Source organism: Nicotiana attenuata, unplaced genomic scaffold, assembly GCF_001879085.1.
Source record: "Nicotiana attenuata strain UT unplaced genomic scaffold, NIATTr2, whole genome shotgun sequence".
Lineage (NCBI taxonomy): Eukaryota > Viridiplantae > Streptophyta > Magnoliopsida > Solanales > Solanaceae > Nicotiana > Nicotiana attenuata.
Genome location: NW_017670690.1, coordinates 238,475 through 261,637, shown reverse-complemented (window position 1 = coordinate 261,637; position 23,163 = coordinate 238,475). Strand labels below are relative to the sequence as shown.

The following is a 23,163-nucleotide window of genomic DNA, read 5'->3' as shown; positions in this document are numbered from 1 at the left end:
GCTACACATTTGGTTACAGATTCTATGAAGCCATTTTATCATGAGCCGTGGACTTCTTGGAGAAATATACCGTACAGCATCAGAGAGCAAATGTGGAATCAATTTAGGGTAAAAATTAATTATACTTATTTAGTAATTATCGTCTTCATCTAACGTTACTTTTTTATATTGCAGACAATGTGTACATGGCATCCTCAGCATCAAAATGCAATAAATAGTATTTTCGGGAAGAAAGCTGCTATAAGGATTAAAGATACTATGTGCGCTGCTCGAAATTCCGGTAAAATGCCGGAATGGTTAAGAGAAGATGTTTGGAATAAACTTCTTGAGAAATGGAGTACCCCAGAATGGAAGGAAAAGAGTGAACAAGCAAAGGCAAACCGTGCTTCTAAAAAAGGTGGCTCGTTGCATACAGGAGGTTCGATTACTTTTGAGGCCCATAAACTAAGAATGGTAATTATTTATAAAAATTTTCTTAGTTTTACATATAGAATTTTACGTTTGTAAAGTCTAACTCATACTTTTTCTTATGAAGGAAAAGGAAAGAGGGCGAGATATGAGTTATGCTGAAGTCTTCGAGGAGTTGCATACGAAAAAGAAAAAGGATGGTACAAGAGAACACTGGGTGGAGACGCGTGCATCAGACACATATGTAAAATTCTAACTTCATAATTATTTATGGTTTATTAATATTAGTTTGTTTACATAATAGTTATGTTTTTCATTTCAGGGAGATTATCATAAAAGGTTGGAAGAATGGCAACAAACTCAACCTCCTTCAACTCAACCAACACCTGATGATATGGCTTCATTGTGGACAGAGGCAGCGGGTGGAGAAAAGAGACAGAGTCAGAGTCTACGGACTAGGAGTACATCGACCTACAGGTTATCCAAACCCACTCTTAGACAATTCTCCTCCTCAAAATCAAGAACAGATGGAAGATATGAGAAACGAAATTCATGGATTGAAGCAACAATTGGACTCCCAAAACAGAACATTTGTTAAGATGCAGAAATTCATGCGTAAATATGGGCATGATTTATCTGATGATGAGGATGAACAAACTGAATCTGATGTGTAGTAGTTTAGTTGTGATATTTTGGTTGATTGGTAAATTTGATTGTGAGAGACAACTTTATGTATTGCTTTTAAACTTGAATATGGGCTGCTATTTGGATGTTTTTATGCCCAAAATTGTTAGGTTTAAATGTTGGTATTGTTGGTTTAAGTTGTGTTAATGGTTGGCATTGTTGGTTTAGAATTTGTTAATGTATTGTTAATTTAGATAGTGTTAATGTATTGCTGGTTCGTATTATTGTATTAATGTATCGTTGGTTTAGATTGTTGGTTGGTATTTTTTTGTTTGTGATAGTTTGACAGGTGGGGTAGCTCGAAATTGGGCAGTATTCTACCCAGTTTTGTACAAAATTCCGACTGAAACGGTCGGAAAGCTCCCCAGATTTAACAATAAATTATCAGATTTCCGATTGATTCGGTCGAAAATTTTTTAAAAAAACATTAATATTCAGAAATTTTCGACGGATTCCGTCGGAAATTAAATAAAATTTAATTTTAAATTATTAATTTCCGACAGATTCGGTCAAAAATTTCAAAAAAAAAATTAATATTCAACAGTTTTCGACGGATTCCGTCGGAAAATAAATAAAATTTAAGTTTTAATTATTAATTTTCCTTGTATTATTACGACCGATTCAGTCGGTAAATTCCGACCACTTTAGTCGGAAAGGTAAATTATTTGGTAGTCTGACCTTTTTGAAATTTGCGACTACTTTAGTCAGAAGTCATCGACAGATTCGGTCGGAAATTGTTTTCCGACCAACTTTTTTCCGACCGACCAAATTCGGTCGGAAACTAGTCGGAAATATGTGATTTTCGATCAAATTCCGACCGTTTTGGCCGTCGAAAATCTACCATTTTCTAGTAGTGAGAGCTGTTTGGACCCTAGGGGCCTTTTTCTTACTATCCTCTCACTGTTTTTGGTTGAAAATCTATACTCAGTCATGTTATACTTATTGATTTCATAACTCAGTCTTTATTACTCTGTTTTGATGTATACAAAATATTATTTTGGGCTGAGTACCCTGTTTTTTTACTAAGAGCCCGAGTGGCTTGAGAGGTTTATGACTGAGTGAGGCCGAGGGCCTGATTTGTGAGGATATTTATGGGATTGGGCTGTACGCCGCAGCATATTTACTAATTCATGATCGTGTGAGGCCAAGGGCCTGATTGATTTATGCCATGAGGTGGCTTGTTATAGCGCTTGGGCTGAAGGAGCCCCTCCAGAGTCTGCACACCCCTAGTGAGCGCGAGTACCCTGAGTGTGAGTGATGGTGAGGTATGCCCGAGGGGCTGTATACGAGTGACTGTAAGGTTTGCCCGAGGGGCTGTATATGAGTGATGTTTTTCCCGAGGGGCTTCTTATGATTGATGTTTTGCCCGAGGGGCGGTTTATGATTTCATCATTTTGCTCATTGTTGCACTGAGCCTCTGTTTGAGAACTGTTGAAAAATATCTTCAAATGATTTTTTTCTGAAACTGAGTTTAAACGAAAATATTTGATTCAAACTCTGCTTTTAAAAGCCTGTTGTATTTTTACTGAGATTTTCCTGATATGAACTTTATATGTTTTATTGCTCGTCACTGCTTCTCAGTCTTTATTTACTTTAGTTACTTACTGAGTTGGCGTACTCATGTTACTCCCAGCACCTTGTGTGCAGATCCCGGCACATCAGGACCCGGTAGCGGTTGTTGACTATTCCAGCTGTAGATCTTCTCGGAGTTGGCAAGGCAGCTGCTGGCGATCGCTTCTACCTCTTATCTTCCTATAGATGTTTTGTAGTTACATTTCCAGACTGTGTTAATCTCAGTATTATCGGATAGTTTTTAGTAGATGCTCATGACTAGTGACACTCCGATGTCGAGCTTTTCGTTCCGCACTTTCATTATTCAGATTTTCTTTATGAAGTTTTATTATTAAATAGCTTGAAGTTATCCTTAAACTGAAATATCGAGTTCTTTTTGGTAAAGAGTCGGCTTGCCTAGTACCACGATAGGCACCATCACGACATGGTAGTTTGGGTCGTGACAAGTTGGTATCAGAGCCTATGTTACATAGTTCTCACGAGTCATGACTGGGTTTAGTAGAGTCTTGCGGATCGGTACAGAGACGTCTGTTCTTATCTTCGAGAGGCTGTAGAACCCTTAGGAAAATTCACATTCTTGAATTCTTATCGTCCGACATTTATTCGGCTTGAAGTGTAACTCATTGAATTCCTTCTACGCATTCGTATGCACACATGAGCGCTCGGTATCAGCTGTGCATCGACGGCTTGCGAGTTCCATGGTTGAGGTGCGAGATGTGATTTCGGCATGTTGATGATGGGCAGGTTTGGAGGACTTGAGGCGGATTCTGTCTGTGGCTTGAGTACTGAGATTTTGATTGTGTGAGCACGTGCATTCGGGACTTATATGCCCGTTTGTGTCCTTATTGGTAGGATTTGTGATTGGATGACTATGGGGTGAGTATGATTTGACTGCGAGATGTGTTCAGATTGTTCGACTGTGACAAGAAGAGTTTGCTAGAGATGTAGCAAGGACTATTGGGTGTTTGACTTTTGTCTTGAGTTGGCGTATGGCCTCGAGCTATGGGTGTGTTAAAGGACCTCTCATGTAGTTTAGTTGTGGAGTGAGGTAGATCTTCATGTTGTGTTATATGTTCATACTTAGGGGGATTAAGTGATTTGGTAATGTTTATGACGGTTGAAGGGTATACAGAGATGTTAGTTTGAGGCGAAGCAGGTGGGTTATCTCCTGCGGGGTGTCCTGAGGGCGTGCGATCCCAATGTTATTTTGTAGCTAGTCCCCTTTTACCAGTGAATTATATGTGCTGCAGTTTGAGTTTGGATCATGTATGAGAGTTGTCTTGACTATTACGAGGATGAATACGAGCTTTGCAAATGATTTGAGGTATTAGATGGGTTGTGTTGCATGAGCTTATGAAGGATATAGTTGAATCTCACTATGGAAGTATGGCCGTAATAGAGTATGGGTATCATGAGTTATTGTGTGTTTTGATCTATGGCTTTGAGCCAAGTGGGGGAGTCTGCTACTGATTAGTTGATTGCACGACTATGTGTTGTATTGGTTTCAGTTTGAGGTATACTGGTGAATCAGTTGTGGCTTACGGAGGTTGAGACCGAGGATGACTCGAGTAAAGGAAATTTTGGATAAGGGTTGTGTTATGCTTTATGGGTATATAAGAAACATTGGATGATTCAGTTGTTGTTGTAAGGGATGTAACGTGTATGGAGTAGGCAATCGTTTGGCTGCTTAGAAGAATGGGTTACTTCCTTATGTGTTGTTGTACTAATGGGGGCACAGGTCGTTCGGTTCGTTTGATCAGTTTAATTGAGACCTGAGTAGAGTAGATGACTCCCGAGAATAGAAACTGAGGTTTACATTGGAGGGTGTCAAGACTTGTGGCATTTCTATATCATTATAGATTCTATATACATCAGTATCAGGAAGGTGAAGGTAATGGCTTTAGATTCGCAGGAAGTCTTTTCAGGGTTAGTTTGAATGTGGTACTTTTGGGGATATTTAAGAGAGTATTCAACGGCTTATGAGCCTTAGGGCGGTGTGGTTTTATGCTTGGGTCTCGTGTGGTGAGTCTGGGTTGAGGATTGTGGTGTTATGGCGGGGAGAAGTATCAATTTGAAGGTGATTCAGAAGGAACTCGGATAGATAGGACATCTTGGTAGTAAGTTGGATCGACATGGTAATGGGTATGATTAGTTCTTTGGGTGTGTATGAGGTATGAGTTTCTACAGGTGTTTCAAAATGCCTTTGGGTTTTTAGTGGCCTGCGTAGCTTGGTTGAGTTAGAAGGATTCAGTCCTGACAGTATGGTTTTGTGACAATGGGGTTTGGACAGTTCTTGATGGTTTCTACCACGGTTAGAGATGTGTATTTTCTACTGGCTTGAGGAGCATGTGATGTATAGTGATTCTTCTCCTAGATGGGATCGAATGGAAAGTTCTTGGCTAGTTGAGTATGTAGTTGCTTGCGACTCGGAGTGGATTATGAAGTTCTCACATTTATCATAGGATGACATGGTATATGCACTATATTGTGTAGGATTGAGATTTGCATGTGTAGGTCACGGTTCAGTTCTGAAAGGAAGGTCGTAAATTCTTAGGCAGCATGGACAATTTCAGATGACTAGGTAAATGATATTACTAATTGGTGCGGTTTGATGAGAGTATACATTCAGAAAGGGGCGATGTGTTTGAGTTATGGATATTCATTGGTATTGCGGCACTCTCTTGTTTGATCGATTGCTGGAGTTCAAATTTTTCCTTGTGGCACAGAAGAATTTTAGAAGTATTCCTCGTGGGATGACCGTGTAATGGGCGAAGTGTGGACATTCAAGCGGTGGAGTCGAGATTAGAGATAGTGATTCGTATGTTCTATGGATTGGGAGACTGAGAGTTCTCGTGAGTAGATTGTTTCATGGTTGTGGACGGTAAAAATGTATCCAAGGTTAGCCAGAGGTTAGTATGTGTTGTAATTCAGTCATTGTAGACTTTCCAGAGGTTAGTATGTGTTGTAATTCAGTCATTGTAGACTTTCGGAGGGTATTTAACTGTTGTGTGTGACCAGAGTTGATTTAGGGTTCATTGGTAGGCCCAATATGGATGTGTGTTCTGTGCCGGGTCAGGTTTGTTGGCTCCGAATTGCTATTGTTAAGGGATGTGCCATTCAATTGCTGTTGAGCTTATTCGTGTTCAGGAGTGATCTATGAGTTACCTTTCTATGTTACAAAGAGTTGTGAATCATTGGTTATATGCACCCATGGTGCGGTTCTATTTGGGCTTATAGGGGGAATTTGAGCAAGATGAGTATTCGGGTATTGCGTGATTGATTGCGCGTCGGCTATGTTCTTTTCAGATGGTGGCATTGTGTTATTGCTCTCCGTGGTTATAGTAATGCACTTTGGGTTCTTGATGTCGAATTTCGAATGGTTATGGATGTTGAGCAGGGTGGCTCGAGGTATATAATGCAAACCAGCGTTTGGATGGGGTCACGTGTAGTAGCGGAGTTACGTAGAGGTATGATCCTTGGTGTCGGATTCGTGTGTTTTGGTTCTAAGATGTGTGCTAGGCTCTTAGCATGGTGTTGTGATGGTACTTGTTAAGTTGGCGGGATAACTTTCTCGTTTGAGTCATTTTCATGATTGAGTACATTTGGGATGTTGCTATTGAGTGCACGAATTGCTCAGGTTATGGCTCTGGGTTGTATTGCTCTGTCATGTCAGTAGAGTAACTTGTATTTGATAAGATAATATCACCGGAGCTAGAATGGATGCTATCGAATTTGATTGTGGTATATTTAAAGGGGTAAAGTCGCTGATCGGCTTAGAAATTGGCCATAGTTCTTGTCGAAGGAGAGGGAGTTCCACAACTAGTTGATCTGATGAATGGTTATGAGTTGTTGCGTGTTTATTTCATCGTTGGCAGTATATGAAGGTGTTAGAACGAGGCTCTGTTTGATAAGAGGTTATTAACAGCGTTTGGTTGTGTTGTGCAGCTGCTGTGATTGGAAATCATCACTGTGAGTGTTTAAGTTATGCGGTATATCATGTGATTTCATCTTGGGTCATGGCTATGACCTGCTACAGCTTGTTCAGACTTATACAGTGTGTGGATGGGAGATTCTGATATTATAGAAAATTTCGGAGGTGAGAATTTGGATTCTAAGGCTTATGGGCTAGGTTGGTTAAGAAATTTCAGTCATGTTGTGTTATAAGATCTATATGGGATAGGGTGACGTGGGTCACCCACGAGTATGTGCATAGTGAGATTATACAGCGATTTGATGGCTTTTGGAACAACTCTGGGCACGTTCGAGGACGAACATATGTCTAAGTGGGGGAGGATGTAACGACCCGGCCGGTCGTTTTGAGCAATTGCACTTCGCTCGGTTGTTTGAGGGCACGAGTAGCTCCGTATGATGTATTATGACTCATGTGAATCGTCGGTTTTGGTTTTCAGGTTATCCAGAATTTGATTTTGGAGAATGGTTTCGGCTTGAAGCTTTAAATTGGAAAGGTTTGACCAAGTGTTGACTTTTTAGTAGTTGACCTCGGATTGGATTTTCTGATGGTTCTGTTAGCTCTGTCGGGTGATTTTGGACATAGAAGCGTGTCCAGAATGTGTTTTGGAGGTTCGTGGTAGGATTAGGCTTGAATTGGTGAAAGTTACAATTTTGGCAATTTTGGTCGGCAGTGGAAGTTTTGATATCAGGGTCGGAATGGGATTCCGGAAGATCGAGTAGGTTTGTGGTGTCATTTGTGACGTGTGTGCAAAATTTGAGGTCATTCGAAGGTGATTTGGAAGGTTTCGGCATCATTTGCGGAATTTGGAAGTTTAGAAGTTCTTAGGCTTGAATCTGAGGGGAATTTGGTGTTTTGATGTTGTTTTGAGTGTTCCGAAGGTTCGACTAAGTTCGTATGTTGATATGTGACTTGTTGGTATTATTGGTTGAGGTCCCGAGGGCCTCAGGATGATTTCGGATGGTTATCGGACAGTGTTGAGATAGGCTGGGTCCGAAGGTGCGCAGGTGAGGTCGCATCTGCGGGACCACAGATACGGATAGGTGTCGCAGAGTGAGGAGGCCAGGCAGTAGCCGCAGGTGAGAGGTCTTTTCCGCACCTGCGTAGTCGCAGTTGAGAATTGTGGAGCGCAGGTGCGAAGTTGGGGGATTTTATTACTTTCCGTAGGTGCGGATGTTCTTGCGTAGATGCGGCACCGCAGGTGCATATGTTTAGCCGCAGGTGCGGAAGACCTGGGCAGAAAGTATAAATAGAACCGTTCGCGAATTTTGCTCATTTCCACCATTTTTGAAGACGAGATTGGAGCTTTTTGGGTGATTTGAAGAGGGATTTCAGGGATTATCAGTAAGGTAAGTTACTTGAGCCGTAATACTCGTGTTTATGGTAAATTCCCGTTGTATAATCATGTAATTAGTGAAGATTACGGGTGAAGATATGGGGTTAGGGCTTGGGATTTTGGAGAGTTTGATTAAGGATTTGAGGGGTCAAATGGAGTCGGATATTGATAAATCTTGTATGTATGGACTCGTGAGTGAAAGGGCTTTCTAGTTGTGATTTTTGTCGGATTTCGAGACATGGGCCCAGGGCCGGGTTTGAGTGGATTTCGGGATTTGTGTCTAATTGGATATTTTTTCTTGTGGAATTTATTCCATTGGCATATATTGATGGTATTGTTCTGGTTGTGAGTAGATTCGGAGCGATTAGAGGCCGAGTCGAGGGGCAAGAGCATCGCGGAGTAAGGATTTGACCTGTTTGAGGTAAGTAACGATTGTAAATCTAGTTCTGAGAGTATGAAACCCCGGATTTCATATCATTTTACTATTTTGAGGCGACGCACATGTTAGGTGACGGACGTGCACCGTTGGAGATTGTGACTTGGTCCGTCCCGTAGCAACTATAAAGTTGCGTATTTGGTTGAAATTATATGATACTTATGTGTTTTAGAAAGAGTTTCTGTAAATTGAGCTGAATGCCATATTTGGGCCTTGTGCCAGAGCTGTTTGGACCCTTAGGGGCCTTTTTCTTACTATCCTCTCTCTGTTGATGGTTGAAAATTTCAGTCATGTTATACTTATTGATTTCATAACTCAGTCTTTATTACTCTGTTTTGATGCATACAAAATGTTGTTTTGGGCTGAGTACCCTATTTTTTACTGAGAGCCCGAGTGGCTTGAGAGGTTTATGACTGAGTGAGGCCGAGGGCCTTATGAGGATATTTATGGGATCGGGTTGCACGCCGGAATATGTTGTTACTGATTCATGATCGAGTAAGGTCGAGGGCCTGATTGATTTATGCCATGAGGTGGCTTGTTACTTGGGCTGAAGAAGCTTCTTTGGAGTCTGCATAACCCCAGTGAGCGTGGGTAACCTGAGTGTGAGTGATGATGAGGTATGCCCAAGGGGCAGTATAAGAGTGACTGTGAGGTTTGCCCGAGGGGCGGTATATGAGTGATGTTTTTCCCGAGGGGCGGTTTATGATTTCATCATTTTGCTCATTGTTGCACTGAGCCTCTGTTTGAGAACTGTTAAAAAATATCTTCAAATGATTTTTTTTTCTGAAACTGAGTTTAAACGAAATGATTTGATTCAAACTCTGCTTTTAAAAGCCTGTTGTATTTTTATTGAGATTTTCCTGATAAGAACTTTATATGTTTTATTGATCGTCGCTGCTTCTCAGCCTTTATTTACTTTGGTTACTTACTGAGTTGGCGTACTCACGTTACTCCCTGCACCTTGTGTGCAGATCTTGGCGCATCAGGACCCGGTAGTGGCTGTTGACTATTCCAGCTGTAGATCTTCTCGGAGTTAGCAAGGTAGCTGCTGGCGATCGCAGCCCTGTTCTTCTCCCTCTTATCTTCCTTTAGATGTTTTGTAGTTACATTTCCAGATTGTGTTAGTCTCAGTGTTATCAGACAGTTTTTAGTAGATGCTCATGACTAGTGAACCCCGATATCGGGCTTTTCGTTCCGCACTTTCGTTATTCAGATTTTCTTTGTGAAGTTTTATTATTAAATAGCTTGAAGTTATCCTTAAATTGAAATATCGGGTTATTTTTGGTAAAGAGTCGGCTTGTCTAGTACCACGGTAGGCACCATCACGACATAGTAATTTGGGTCGTGACACAGTAATATGCTCATAACGTTTTGTAGATAACTCGGATTGTCGAACGATTTATGGTGTTAGAAATAATACTTGAAGAGCTACAATTTAGAGGAAAGAACCATGCAAAAGTGCTTTGTAACTTGAGAGTTATACTCGTTTGAAATTAGGTGATATAGAACTTTTGGATATCTTTTTCTTTTAACATTTCCAACTTGTTCCAAACTATTTTTTCCCCTTTTAAACATCCTCAAAATGTATCAACTCATGTTCTACATGTTTTTTAATGTCCTAATGATATATATAGTGAATTACTCTAAAGAGTCTTCTTGTATTAAATTTCAAACACTTAAACTCATATTAGTGCACCATTTATGAGGAAGTAAGTGTCATAACTCAAAATCCCACCTTAAGCTGTGATGACGCCTAACTTTACTTGCTAAGCAACGCAACTCACATTCAGCAAAAAATATAGTCCAGATTCCTTTAATTAACAGAGTCATTTCATTAACAAATACAAGAATAATCTCAAAGCAATAAAATATCTGATACAATCATAACATGGCCTATACATGGCCAAAATAGTACAACCCCCAAGACTAGGTGGCACAAGTATACGAGCAACTACTGTATAAGTACAAGTTTGAATACACGAACAAAGCCGTCTGAAATAATAAAATAGACAAGAAATAGTGATAGGATAGGCACTTGGGCGCTGCAAAATGAATCCATAGAGTGTATCTCACCCTAAGTCACCGTGCGAATGCCTAGGCTCAATCAAGAGGTTCTGCTAGTACCCACCTGAGGATATGCACAAACAAAAAGTGCAGAAGCATAATATGATTACACCATAATCTGTACCCAGTAAGTATCAAGTCTAATCTCGAAGAAGTAGTGACGAGGCTATAGGCATCAAGATACTTACAATAAATATAATTAACAGAGTTTTGAATTGACACAGTAAATAATCTTATGAATAACAAGAATCAGAGATATCAATAGTCGAAAGGCATAACACATGCTTTTTCAATTTAAGAGATAATCATAACACTGCTCTGATATAATATTTAAAGATGACATGCTTCAATCAACGGAATCGAGACTCCCAACCAGCATATATAGCTGTCATGCAGCAATTAGCATCTAAACAAATACTTCTAAATGAGTCAAGGCGATTTATGCATTCTCTCTTACCATAGTTGATACAAGATTCATGTACAACAATACAAAATCCATGTATCATCATAACCCGATAAATCTATGTATCGACTCGATATACAACCCATGTATCGGCCACGTTCACGAAGCCCAAAGTAACATGGGTAATCACCTGACTCTAGAGGGACAGATCTTTACCCAAGAGCAAATAGTAGCTTGATAACTCACATATGATCAAATATCCGTTCATCATGATTTGTGTTTCATAGCTATTAATCGCACGACCTTACCTTTGTGCAAAAATTCTCGGTCCAATTCAAGGATCCATATACAAACTGTATTCATATGCTCAAGAATCATAGACTAAAGATGCACAAGGACTTAAATAAAAAATCATGTGGATATGTGCTTATGGAATTTCTATATGACTACGGATAATTCAAGAAATTCAACATATCGAAAACAAGTTTCTATGCCTTTATAAATAATCATAAACCTAGGCATGATCTCTAAGATGAATAAGAGAGCAAACATAGTCATATAAGCTAAACAAATCATGAATCAAATGAGAACATAATGTATATATGATCGCCACCCCATGTAATGTGTATATGCTCGCCACCCCATATATACACCACAGCCAATACGTTAAACACATAGCAATCAAGTCAAATCCTAGGAATTTCCTTCTTAACAAGGTTAGTCTAGAGAATTTCCTCCACCCGGTAGTCTTCAACCTTCCAAAATAGCCTTCCCTGTCAAATCAACCTCCGAACAAGTAGAATCTAGTCAAATACAACTCAATAATATCAAACAAAGCCATAAGAATCAATTCCAAACAATAAAGTTCGAATCTTTAATCAAATCCTCAAAAATCAACAAAAGCGCCCACACGGTCAAAACCTAAGTCGAGGAGTATATCCGGACTATCCATAACCCCACGAGTGTATGTAATTAGATTTCAAAATCGAGTCCAAATCAACTCCTGGATTCCTAATTTACACTCTCCAAAATTGTAGTCAAAACACCCAATTTTTTATTAAAAATCCAAGCTTTTAGGTGTAGAAATCCAAGGGAAAATAAGATATAAAGTAAAATCCAAGTGAAAGTTCCTTATCTCCAATGGTGTAGTGAAATTTCTCTTCAAAATCTCCCACCGTCGAAGTCTAGGGCTCAAAATATGAGAAAATAGGTAAAAATTCCGAAATATAACACTTAACTGTTCTGCCCAGCGATACCCTTCACGAGCACAGTCACAGCACCGCTTACGCGATGTACACACTGCCTCTGACCCAAATTAAACCTTCGCGAACGTGAAGGTCCTCCTGCGAACACGGAGCACTAGCCTGCCCATGCTATACGAATGCAAGCTCTGCTCTGCGAATGCGAAGACATCAACCCCTCTTGGCTCTCTTGATACCGCGTACGCGGAACCCCACCGTGAACGTGATAACCAATCAAACCACACCCTCTGCGAAGGCGAGCTGTCTGATGTGAACGAGAAGCAAAAATTTCAACTATCCAAAAATCCTTCATTACGAATACGATGCACCCCCGGGAACGCGATGAACACCACACACTAGCAAAAATCTGATGTTTCAAAATTCATGAAAATGGTCCGAAACCACCCCGAAATATACTCGAGTCCCCCAGAACCCCGTCCAAACATATCAAAAAGTCTATATACCTAATTCAAACTTATTCAAGGGCTCAAAACACCATGAATAAAATAAAAACCAAGAGTCAACGATCAAAAATCCTTTTCTTAAGTTCAAGAACTTCTAACGTCCAACCAAGCATCCGATTCAAGCCTAACCAATCTGGATTCCAACCAAACATTACACACAAGTTCCAAAACACTATATGAACCTATTACAAGTACCGTAGCAACAATCTATGTCCAATATCATCAAAGTAAACTCCAGCCAAATCTCTGAAAGTGGAAAGATATAAGGCTAGACTAGTGGCCAAAGGCTACAGTCAACAAGAAGGGCTGGATTATAAAGAAACATTCTCTTCTGTGTCCAAGATGGTCACAGTGAGGGCTGTGGTTGCATTAGCTGCTGCATCTAGCTGGTACATTTTTCAAATGGATGTTCATAATGCATTCCTTCAAGGTGACCTTATTGAAGAGGTCTACATGCAAGTTCCTGATGGCTTTTCAAGCCAGGGGGAGAATCAAAAGGTGTGTAAGCTACATAAGTGTTTGTATGGATTGAAGCAAGCATGTAGGCAGTGGAATCTTAGGCTAACAGAGGCACTTCTAGACATGAGCTTTTCTCAAAGCCACTATGATTGTTCCCTGTTCACCAAAAGAATAGGAGCTGATTTTGTAGTCATCCTAGTTTATGTGGATGATCTGTTGGTAACTGGCAGCAACTTACTCCTCATCCAGCAGGTCAGAAAACATTTGCACGAGAAGTTCAAAATAAAGGATCTAGGGGAGCTAAGGTATTTCCTTGGCATTGAGTTCTCAAGGTCTCAGGAAGGTATTCTAATATGTCAAAGGAAATATGCCCTAGAATTGGTGTCTGAACTTGGCTTAGCAGGAGGAAAACCAGCCCCTACACCTCTTGAGTTTAATCAGAAACTCACCTCTGTTGAATTTGATCAAATAGTAAAAGACAGTGACTCTGAAGATGTGCAACTGAAGAGAAGGGAAATTATCAAAGACTAGTTCGGAGGCTCCTGTACCTAACAATGACAAGGCCAGATATAGCCTTTATTGTTTAGGTACTCAGCCAGTATATGCATGCACCTAAGACTTCTCACATGGAAGCTGCTAGAAGAGTAGTGAAATACATCAAGTCTACACCTGGACTTGGTCTGTTCATGCCAACTGGAAGCTGCAATAAAATAGTAGCCTATTGTGATTCAGATTGGGGGGCATGTGTTGAGTCTAGGAGGTCAGTCATAGGGTATGTAGTTAAATTTGGAGAAGCACTGATTTCCTGGAAGTCAAAGAAACAAGGGACAATATCTAGAAGTTCAGCTGAGGCAGAGTTCAGAAGCATGGCAACCAAAGTAGCTGAAATTGTGTGGTTGGTTGGACTTTTCAAGGAGTTAGGACTGGACATTACTCTGCATGTGCCTCTACACTGTAACAGTAAGGCAGCAATCCAAATTGCTGCACATCCAATATTTCATGAACGGATTAAACACATAGATATTGATTGTCATTTTGTAAGAGAAAAGCTAGTACAAGGTCTTATTCAAACTCAGCATGTTGGTACAACAGAACAGATAGCAGATGTGCTGACAAAGGCTTTGTGCAAACCACAACATGACTACTTACTAAGCAAGCTGGGAATGAATATTTCATCTCTCAGCTTGAGGGGGAGTGTTGAGAGATATAGGCTCCACCTATTTAACTAGACTACAGTTAGTAGAGTAGTTAGTATTACACTATACTATAGTTAGTAGTGAGTTAGTTATAACCAACACTTGTATAAATAGTAGGTTAATACTCAGAACAATGTAACCGTGATATTTTCTATTCTATGCAGTAACTGCTTTCTTCTTCTTCCTCTCATTTCATCTCCTCTCATCGCCATAGCTGATCCTTCCTGACAATTATCAAATTTATTCTTTTATATATGTAGATTTATTTCAATTATAATTAGAATGTAAAGTTTATTATACATTCATGTGTTTGAGGCGAAGGAAGATTCATATAACTTATGACTGAAGTATTGGGTTGATCATGATGGTATCTGTTTATTTTGGTTCCTATTTTTCATGCATAATTATTAATTTAAAAGGTAGATGTTTTTAATATATGCATGTTTTATAAATGTACAGAGTATGTATTTGTCTTTAAATGAAAGTACTACATTAATAAAGTAGAATCAACGTTTATAAATTTTTCTAACTTTATATTTTGATTTTTGTTTTATAGCTCAACAAAAGTTATAAAATAAGTGTATGGTTAACGTTTTATCATTTTACGACTCAAATCTCATGTAATGTGTTTTGGAATAAACGTGCAACCCACATTTCCAAAGACTAGTAAAAATAAAGATATTAACTCTCATATCTTTTTAAGAGCTCTTGCTTTAGCAAAATAGAATTACATCTTTTTTACAGAAACAGAAAGTAAAGATTACATGCTTACCACAGAATCAATGATTTCCTCCACTGTCTCATGGCAGAAACATTTATTAAGTGTTTCGATCCTACATAGGACAGATAAGATGAATTAACAAAAACATCAGATATAGGCTGGTATTTAAGCAGAAATGATGCAGAAGGAAAAGAGGATACATAACCAAGAACTTCAGAAAATTAAAGAAAAACCAGAGTTAGAAGATTCATGAAAGCATGAGAAAGCTTAATCCATAATCATCATCCTGTAAAATTCATACTACTCAAATTGCATAATTTTAAAGCATCAGGAGTTGAGGCAAGCAAGGTATTAATAGATACAGAAGAATGATAAAACAAACAGAGCTCAAGGTGCAATGAGTTCGAGCCCTGGGTATGGAAAAATCCTTGGTAGGGAGAGCCTCCCCCGAAAGGGGCCCTACGCGGCGCGAATTCGGATATAGTCGGGCTCCAATACGGGTACCGGACACCAGGTGGGAAACCAAAAAAAAAAGAGTTCAAAAGTAAGTAACTAACAATGCCAAACATTTTCATTTTGTAATTAGTAAGTCTTTTATCAAGATTGCATAGGGCATAATCTCCAATAAGCATGTTTATTTATCACTAAAAAGACGTAGCTATACAAAGTGAATGCCACTTCGTTGAAATTAATTATAAAAATTAGCTAAAATTATTGCTAGAAGGCAAAGAACAACTCAAAATTGGTAGTGCGCTGTCGGGCAGCTCTCAATGTGTAAGCAACAAGATCAGCAACCCGACGACCAAACCCGAACACAACTGACACTCCGTTGCCAGCATACTGTAGCATCTCCGGTCCCATCCGGTAGAAATTGTTGGACTTTAAGCCATTGGGCTTTAAAGTAGAAGAAGTGTGAATTGGAAATGGAGGGAAATAAAATGGAGGGAAATTGAAAATTTGAAGAAGTGAACTTTTGTCTTGCACTTTGTCCCTCATTGGTGAGGGACAACCACATTTGTGTGCTTATATATAGAATCACTTCTTAAAGCTCATAAAATGAGTTGAAGAGAATGAACCCTCGCGCCGTCGTCGCTCGGCTCGGCTTCGGCTTCGGCTTCGGATCGATAAGATTATTTTTTGGACAAAATTTATTTAATTATTTAATAATTAATTAAATGCCAAATCACTGCTGAAAATACGCCAGAACCCTGCTGCTGAAGGTTCAGAAAGCCCCTCTGACCGCGGTTTTGCCGCGACCGCGGTAGAACCGCGGCAGGCAGGTTCAGAAGGCTCCTCTGACCGCGGTTCTGCCGCGACCGCGGTAGAACCGCGACAGACAGCGTATTCTTCTGAAAAGGCACCTTTTCCAGACACCTCTTCTGATAATTGCCTATAAATTCTGAGGCAAGGCTCCATTTTCTATATACGAAAAACATTCCAGAACTTCTTTCTTTCTGAATATACTGCATTCTAATTCGCGGTCTCTCTCTCTCAAATTCGTAAGTGTGATTTTGCTCCGTTCTTTAAGTTCGTTGGTATCCTGCAGTTTGTATTGCCACTGTTGCAGGAAGGTTTATTCCGTTTTATCCTGGGAGGATTTAATCCATTACCTTGGCAACGTGTGAGGGGGTTAAAATTCCTTAAGGACACACAAGCAAATTGTGGACTCGGAATATTTCTTAAACTCTACTATTTTTCCAGATTTTTTTAATTCTTCTAACAGTTTTGTTTTCCTGATTTTGTGTTTTAACACAGTAACGCTCACAGAAATGGTGTAAGCCAATAGTCTGCATAGTATATAACATATTAATTAAGAAAAGATGTTAAAGTAATGTAACATGGTAAGTAAGTATATCAAATAACATACCAGTGCCTCATGCATCCCGGCGTGTAGAACGTATCGACCATCATCATGATGAACGGAATTCCCAATCAGAATGCGAGTAACACGGGGATACCAACCCATGTACTCATGCTCCCCGTCAACTCGGTCATGTGGAGGGTATGGCGGAATCAGGCCATATCTCTGATCTCAATCCTCTATCTGAGCCTCTAGCCAGGCTAAGTATGTCTAGGCGACCTTGCTGCGATCATCCCGCTCGTAATATGTGGCATGCGAACTGGGAGGAATATGTATAAGCTGGCGTCGATCAAACTGTCGCAGGACTCGCTTGATGGCATGATGCTCGACTATATTGAGACATATAAGTGGGACTGAAGACATCCACACAACTCGACCGCGGGAGCAATAATCTGGCAATCCAGCGATGAGCTCGTCGCTGCATGACCTCCATATGAACTAATTATTAAATGCAAGAATCGTGAGTAAACACAAGACAGATCAAATATTATCAAACAAACTTAGTCATATATTTACCTGAACGCCTTCAAGTAAATCCAATAGATCCCTGTAATAATGGAGATGATGTCGAGCATTGACATCGCGGGCGTGGCCTCGCCTATCTACCCACCTCCTAGAAAGTGGTAGAAACGATGGAAGTGGTGTACCTGGAGCTATCAGTGGGAGAGGGGGTTGGATCTGCAAGAACCGCTCCCAAGCCCAAACCTAATATTGAATGTGGACATAAATTTGAGTAATTTTGTACTATCTCTGTTATAATCATGAAAAAATTGATAATGTTATCACCTGCAGTAGCGAAATAAAACCGACGATGTCTTTCACGGTGCCCATGGACGCCCTGCACAACTGCCTATAAAGGTAGGCCAGAACAGCTCCACCCTAGTTGTACGTAGGTAACTCATCTAGCCGCTTCAGATGATGCAAAAATCGCAGGCTAACAAGATTTCCCGAAGTGTTTGGGAAAATAATACCACCAAACATCGTCAATAACAACAACCTCGCCTGCCGCTCAATTGCCTCTAATGGTGAGTCATACGCGATCTCCACGTGCAGCGCCTCTAGATGCTGCCTAACGGGCGACAGCTGCAATCGACTAAAACCGCTCATGGTAGCCAGCTCCGCAGGCTGGAATTCGGTGAACCTCTATAACATATGTAGATAGTTGACTCTCGTATAATCCTTAAGAGCCTGTAGGTAACTGACAGCCATACCATCAACGGGCAACCCAAATATAACCTCCACGTCCTATAGCGTGATGATAGCCTCGCTGATAGGTAGATGAAATATGTGAGTCTCCGGTCTCCACGGCTCGATCATAGCCGTGATCAAGGGCCAGTCGAACTGCAACCGGCTGATCTCTAAAACTCGGTAAAACCCCGTCCGTTGAAGGCATGTAACTGTACGGGGATGAAGTGTTTGGTCCCTAATGAACTCCCAAAGATCGTCTATATGTCTGGGGTGGAAGGTCTGGACAGAAACTGTTCATCCCAGATGTGTGAAAACCTATGGTCACCCTGGAGCAATAGCAACTCTGGAACAACAGGTCCAGGATGCATAGACGGAGGGTCCGTGACGATGTCTGTAAATTGAATAATATTAATTAAAGTATTTTTCTCTTTAATTAATCATTTAACATCATTAAATATATTACGATATTTATTATATTTATATTTAACCGATAAATTTTTTATATTATTACATACGTTCATAAATAAAATATTTATTTATGTTAGTTTTTTAGACTTTTGGACTAAAATTTGACAGGGTTTTGTTTGAACTATAAACTTTTTTTTCATATTTATTCGTTGTTATAAGAAAATTAAATATTTTATTCATTTAACTGATCTCAATATTTTTAAAAAAAATTTATATTAAAAATACTATTAGCTTTTCTTGCGTTCATAACGATTTATGTCTTAATTTAATACTTTTAAACAAACAAAAACACACAATCTCTTTTACGTACTGTCAATTTTTTAACAATCTTATTCCTCATTATAATAATACTAAATACTTATTTTTTTTAACTATTTGATATTATTTTTAAAAATTTACTATTAAGTATTTATTTCATTCATAATGATTTGTATGTTAATTTGTTATATTTTACACAAAAATAGGGCAATGTCTCTTTTGTACCGCCAACTAATTATTTTATGATTCATAACTAATTTTTGATTCTTATCTAATAATACATTTATCATACACTTAATATTTGATAAAATTTTGATCCATAATTGAATACTCTAACTGGGTTAGTTAATGAGGACATAATTTTTATTCTACACTAAAGAATACTAAAGAGCACTAAAGGCACACTACTCTAAGTGGCCATAAATAACATCAACTAACATAAATTAAAATTTATTATCAGTTCTACTACACTAAAGGACACTGCATAACACTAAATGACACTAAATAATACTAAAGTCACATATTATTGTATGTACAACTATAAAAACAGTAAACATATAAAACTAATTATTCAACAAAGGAACAATATACAATTTTCATAATTTTTTTCACATAAATAAACTAATCCGGATAAAAATTCAAAAAAAAAAAATCACAAAAAACTCACAAAAAGCATACAATACTGTAATAACAACAAATTACTCAATTATATACATGACTTATACAAAAAAAGTGATTCTGAATACCTCTTTTTCGAATTTTTTGAATGGAGAAACAATGAAGATTTGATTAGCGAATCGGCAATAAAAGAGTTCCACTCCATGACAACGCCTTGAATCAAGTGTTAGACCGATAAAATAATCATGGGAAAAGATTTCGGGGAAGGGTTGGGCTGCAATGGAGTTTTTAGCTTTTAAAAATTGGGGGGACGGGAGGGGCTTTTGGAGTGGGTTCTGTTGTGAAGGAGGAGGCTGGCCTTTTTCTAATAGGTATAGCGCATATACTAAATGCGATGTACTTGTCTATCTTTTCACATTTGGGTATAGCGCATGTAATATATGCGTTATACCAAGACTTTGACCGCCTTTTCAAAATCAGGTATAGCGCATGAAATTCATGTGCTATAACTTAACGGAACCGTTTTGGAGTGAGTTCTGTCGTGAAGAAAGAGGTATTGGCCTTTTTTAAATAGGTATATCGCATATATTAGATGCGCTATACTTGACTGTCTTTTCACATTCAGGTAGGTATAGCGCATTAAATACATGCACTAGTTATAGTGCATGAATTTCATGAGCTATATATAAAAAGGTTACCAGTTTTATTTTTTATCTTTTTTTTGTACCTATTTTAGTGCTTTGAGTCTAAAATGCCAATTTAGTTCTGCACTCTTCCTCCTCCTTGCCCCCTCCCTTTTTTATTTTTAGTCGAAGCAAATAGGAAATATGAGTTTTGAATCTGTTTTGTGAGTTTTGGACGCAGTGCCGGCAACCAAAACAAGAGAGTGGAGCGAGCGGCCGGGTGGACTGGAATGAAGGCTGTTGTATAGTTCTATTTTGAATTGCTTTTGTCCGGATCTGTTGTTCCTTATTTTTATGTTAGTCTATTTCAACTTATTTATGTTAATCCTTCTTCCATAGGGAAATGGTATTGATTTAAGTTTTATTTTTATTTGGGTCATTTATAGGACAGAACAAACTAACCTTTTCCGTGTCAAATTCAGATTCCTAAGTTGAGTTGGTCTAGGATCTCAACTAGTATAAATACAGGTTGAGACCACCTCGTTTCCCATCTCAACTATATGGCGAGTCTTTTCCGATACCGCCATCACTCCTCCGTTGCTAGCGTCATAATTCGGCAATTAGAAAGATCAAGAAATAATATTTCTCTTTGTTGTTTACCCCCGTTACTATCCCTTCAATTTAATCTTCTTACTAAAGACCAATATTGGTATAGACCGCCTCATGAGCGTGCTCAATTCCAATATGGTCAAATTCATGTAAAATCACTTCTTCTCAAACTTGACCCTTCTGTATACATGTCATATGACAACTTCTACAGTGTCATGCAAGAAAATCTTGAGAATTGGGGCGAGGAGTTTGAGAATAATTATCGTCACAATATCATTCATGATATGATAGGCAAAGTAAGCAAAATTGTTGATAATGAGTCCAACAAACGTCGCTTCGTAGTGAAGGTGATCGTTGGTGTAGCTTTAGCTATTGACCATTATCGTGATACGGAGATTTTCTCAGAAGAATTATCGAGCTTCAATGCGATGGTACCTGCTTCTACGTCATCCATGTTGCATTTGCTAAAGAGGATCGGTATCGACGTTGGTGATAATATTCCGAATGATGACTGTGTCATCTGCTTTGAAAAGCTTCGACAGGGGAGAGAGTTGCTGTGCATGCCTTGCTCACATATGTTTCATCCAGATTGCATTACAACCTGGTTAAAGAGTGGTCATTCTTGCCCTATCTGTCGTTATGATCTTCTGGCTAACTAGTTAGCTTCCTGTTTTTTTCCTCTCTAATTATAAAAGGAAGAAAGAAGCATTTAATTTGTTGGATCTGTCTTTGTTTGAGACAGTTAGTTGTGGTTTATGATGTAATTAAGGAAGCTGAGTTGAATAAAACACTTTGAACAAGATGAGAATTCCAAGCTCACTTGCATTGATTGTCCCTTTTTTTCTTTTGATATTTTACGGTTTAAATTCATTATTTATGTTACCAAATCAGAAGCAATTCCGTTTGGTCCATGTTGATCACTTTAACCTTGAGGAACTTGGCTACAATGAATGGTTTTAATTATTTAAATAGACAGAGTTAATAACGGAGAGAAACAACGAGAATATATTTCCAACATATTTTCTTTTTGATGCCTTACTTCATATTGTTGGGAAAAATAACAATCCCGCCCAGGAATTATATCCACGGCAAACAACAATAACACAAGAGAGTAACAACAACACCAATTATCTCTTTTAACGAGTTAAAATACAATACCCGAGCAGAGCAATATTACCACTATAATGTAACAACTTATAGTGTTAAGGGACTACTACAACTTCAAAAGAAATAAAACTCATTATTTTAATTAACACCTCAATAGAATATTACTCACACTCACTATTTATCTCACAAATTACAATCTGTGGATTACTCCCTCTAACTTCTATTGCTTCTCTCTTATTTTGGTGTACTTACAATAAGGAGGAAGCGTCTCTATTTGTAGAGTTTTGCTGCTCACTAAAACCAAGTGGTCGCCGACCAATGCGAAGAAGGGGCCCCGTTCCCTCAACCTTGCTTATCTAATGCATCGGTCATGGTCGCCAATGAAATGATCAAACATGGGTACAAGCCCGGAAAGGGGCTCGGGGTATCTCTACAAGGCATCACGAGCCCATCACTTCGACCGCCAATGAGAAGTTCTTCAGCGTAGGTTTTCAAGCAGCAAATGCCGATATAAGATGGGCTGATGAGCGCAAGAAAAATGGATGGGTCCTGCCCCAGCCCGTTCCGCATCTCGCCAAGTCATTTGTTAAATCCAAGTATGTAGAAGAAGAAGAAGAAGAAGAAGAAGAAGAAGAAGAAGAAGAAGAGGCCTTCACGGCCGAAGAGATTGAGGATATTTGTGAAGCCATAAAAAAAATATTGTACGAGTCCCACATGGTCCAGCCGGGGGTAGGCACGAGCACTGCTGAGGAGCTCTACATGGGACCAAATGCCAAGCTTCAGAATTGGAAGGCTACCCCATTCCCTGTCAGGCGGGAATCTCGATAGTCCAATCTTGCCATCTTTTCTACATTACGAGTTATTTCAGGGTGTAACTCGAATGTTTCTATTTTATCATGTTTTGATTTCGATGTAAACCCTCCTATCATCAATTCAGTGAAATGAAATTAATATTTCATCATCAATGGATGTCTCCTTTTTCTTTATTCTAATTTTTCTATTTTTCTTATCTTGTTCTTTTCAGTTCTAATAATGCGGACTTAAATTACATGCATTCTTGCGGACTTCATGCCCAGTTCCTAAAATGCTGTCTAATTGTGAAATAGTGAATCAAGAACCAAAATATGATAAAGATAAGGCTTTAAGGGAAATAAATCGAGAATTGGAACAATTTTAGAATAAGCCTAAGCCAAACTTAAATGAAATCGATCCAGTTAATTTGGGTAGTCCAGAAGAGGTCCGGGAAACCATGATAAGCATTCACGCCGATGAAAGAAGTAGAGTTGCATTGATCCAACTTTTGTTTGAATTCAAAGACGTGTTTGCATGGTCCTATGATGATATGCCAGGACTGAGTGTTTATTTGGTAGTGCATAAATTGCCAACTTATCCCGGTTATCCACCTGTCCAACAAAAGCAGAGAAAGTTTAAGACGGACATCAGTAATAAGATCAAAAAAGAAGTCACCAAACAATTG

At 39.0% G+C, this 23,163-nt stretch overlaps 1 protein-coding gene across 1 annotated transcript; it reads left to right on the top strand.

Moving 5' to 3' along the window:
- Positions 1-20,530: 20,530 nt before the first annotated feature.
- On the top strand, positions 20,531-21,238 carry LOC109242327 (E3 ubiquitin-protein ligase SGR9, amyloplastic-like). Its single transcript, XM_019409196.1, has one exon. The coding sequence runs from the start codon at positions 20,531-20,533 to the stop codon at positions 21,236-21,238; it is 708 nt and encodes a 235-aa protein (XP_019264741.1).
- The last annotated feature ends 1,925 nt before the right edge of the window (positions 21,239-23,163 follow it).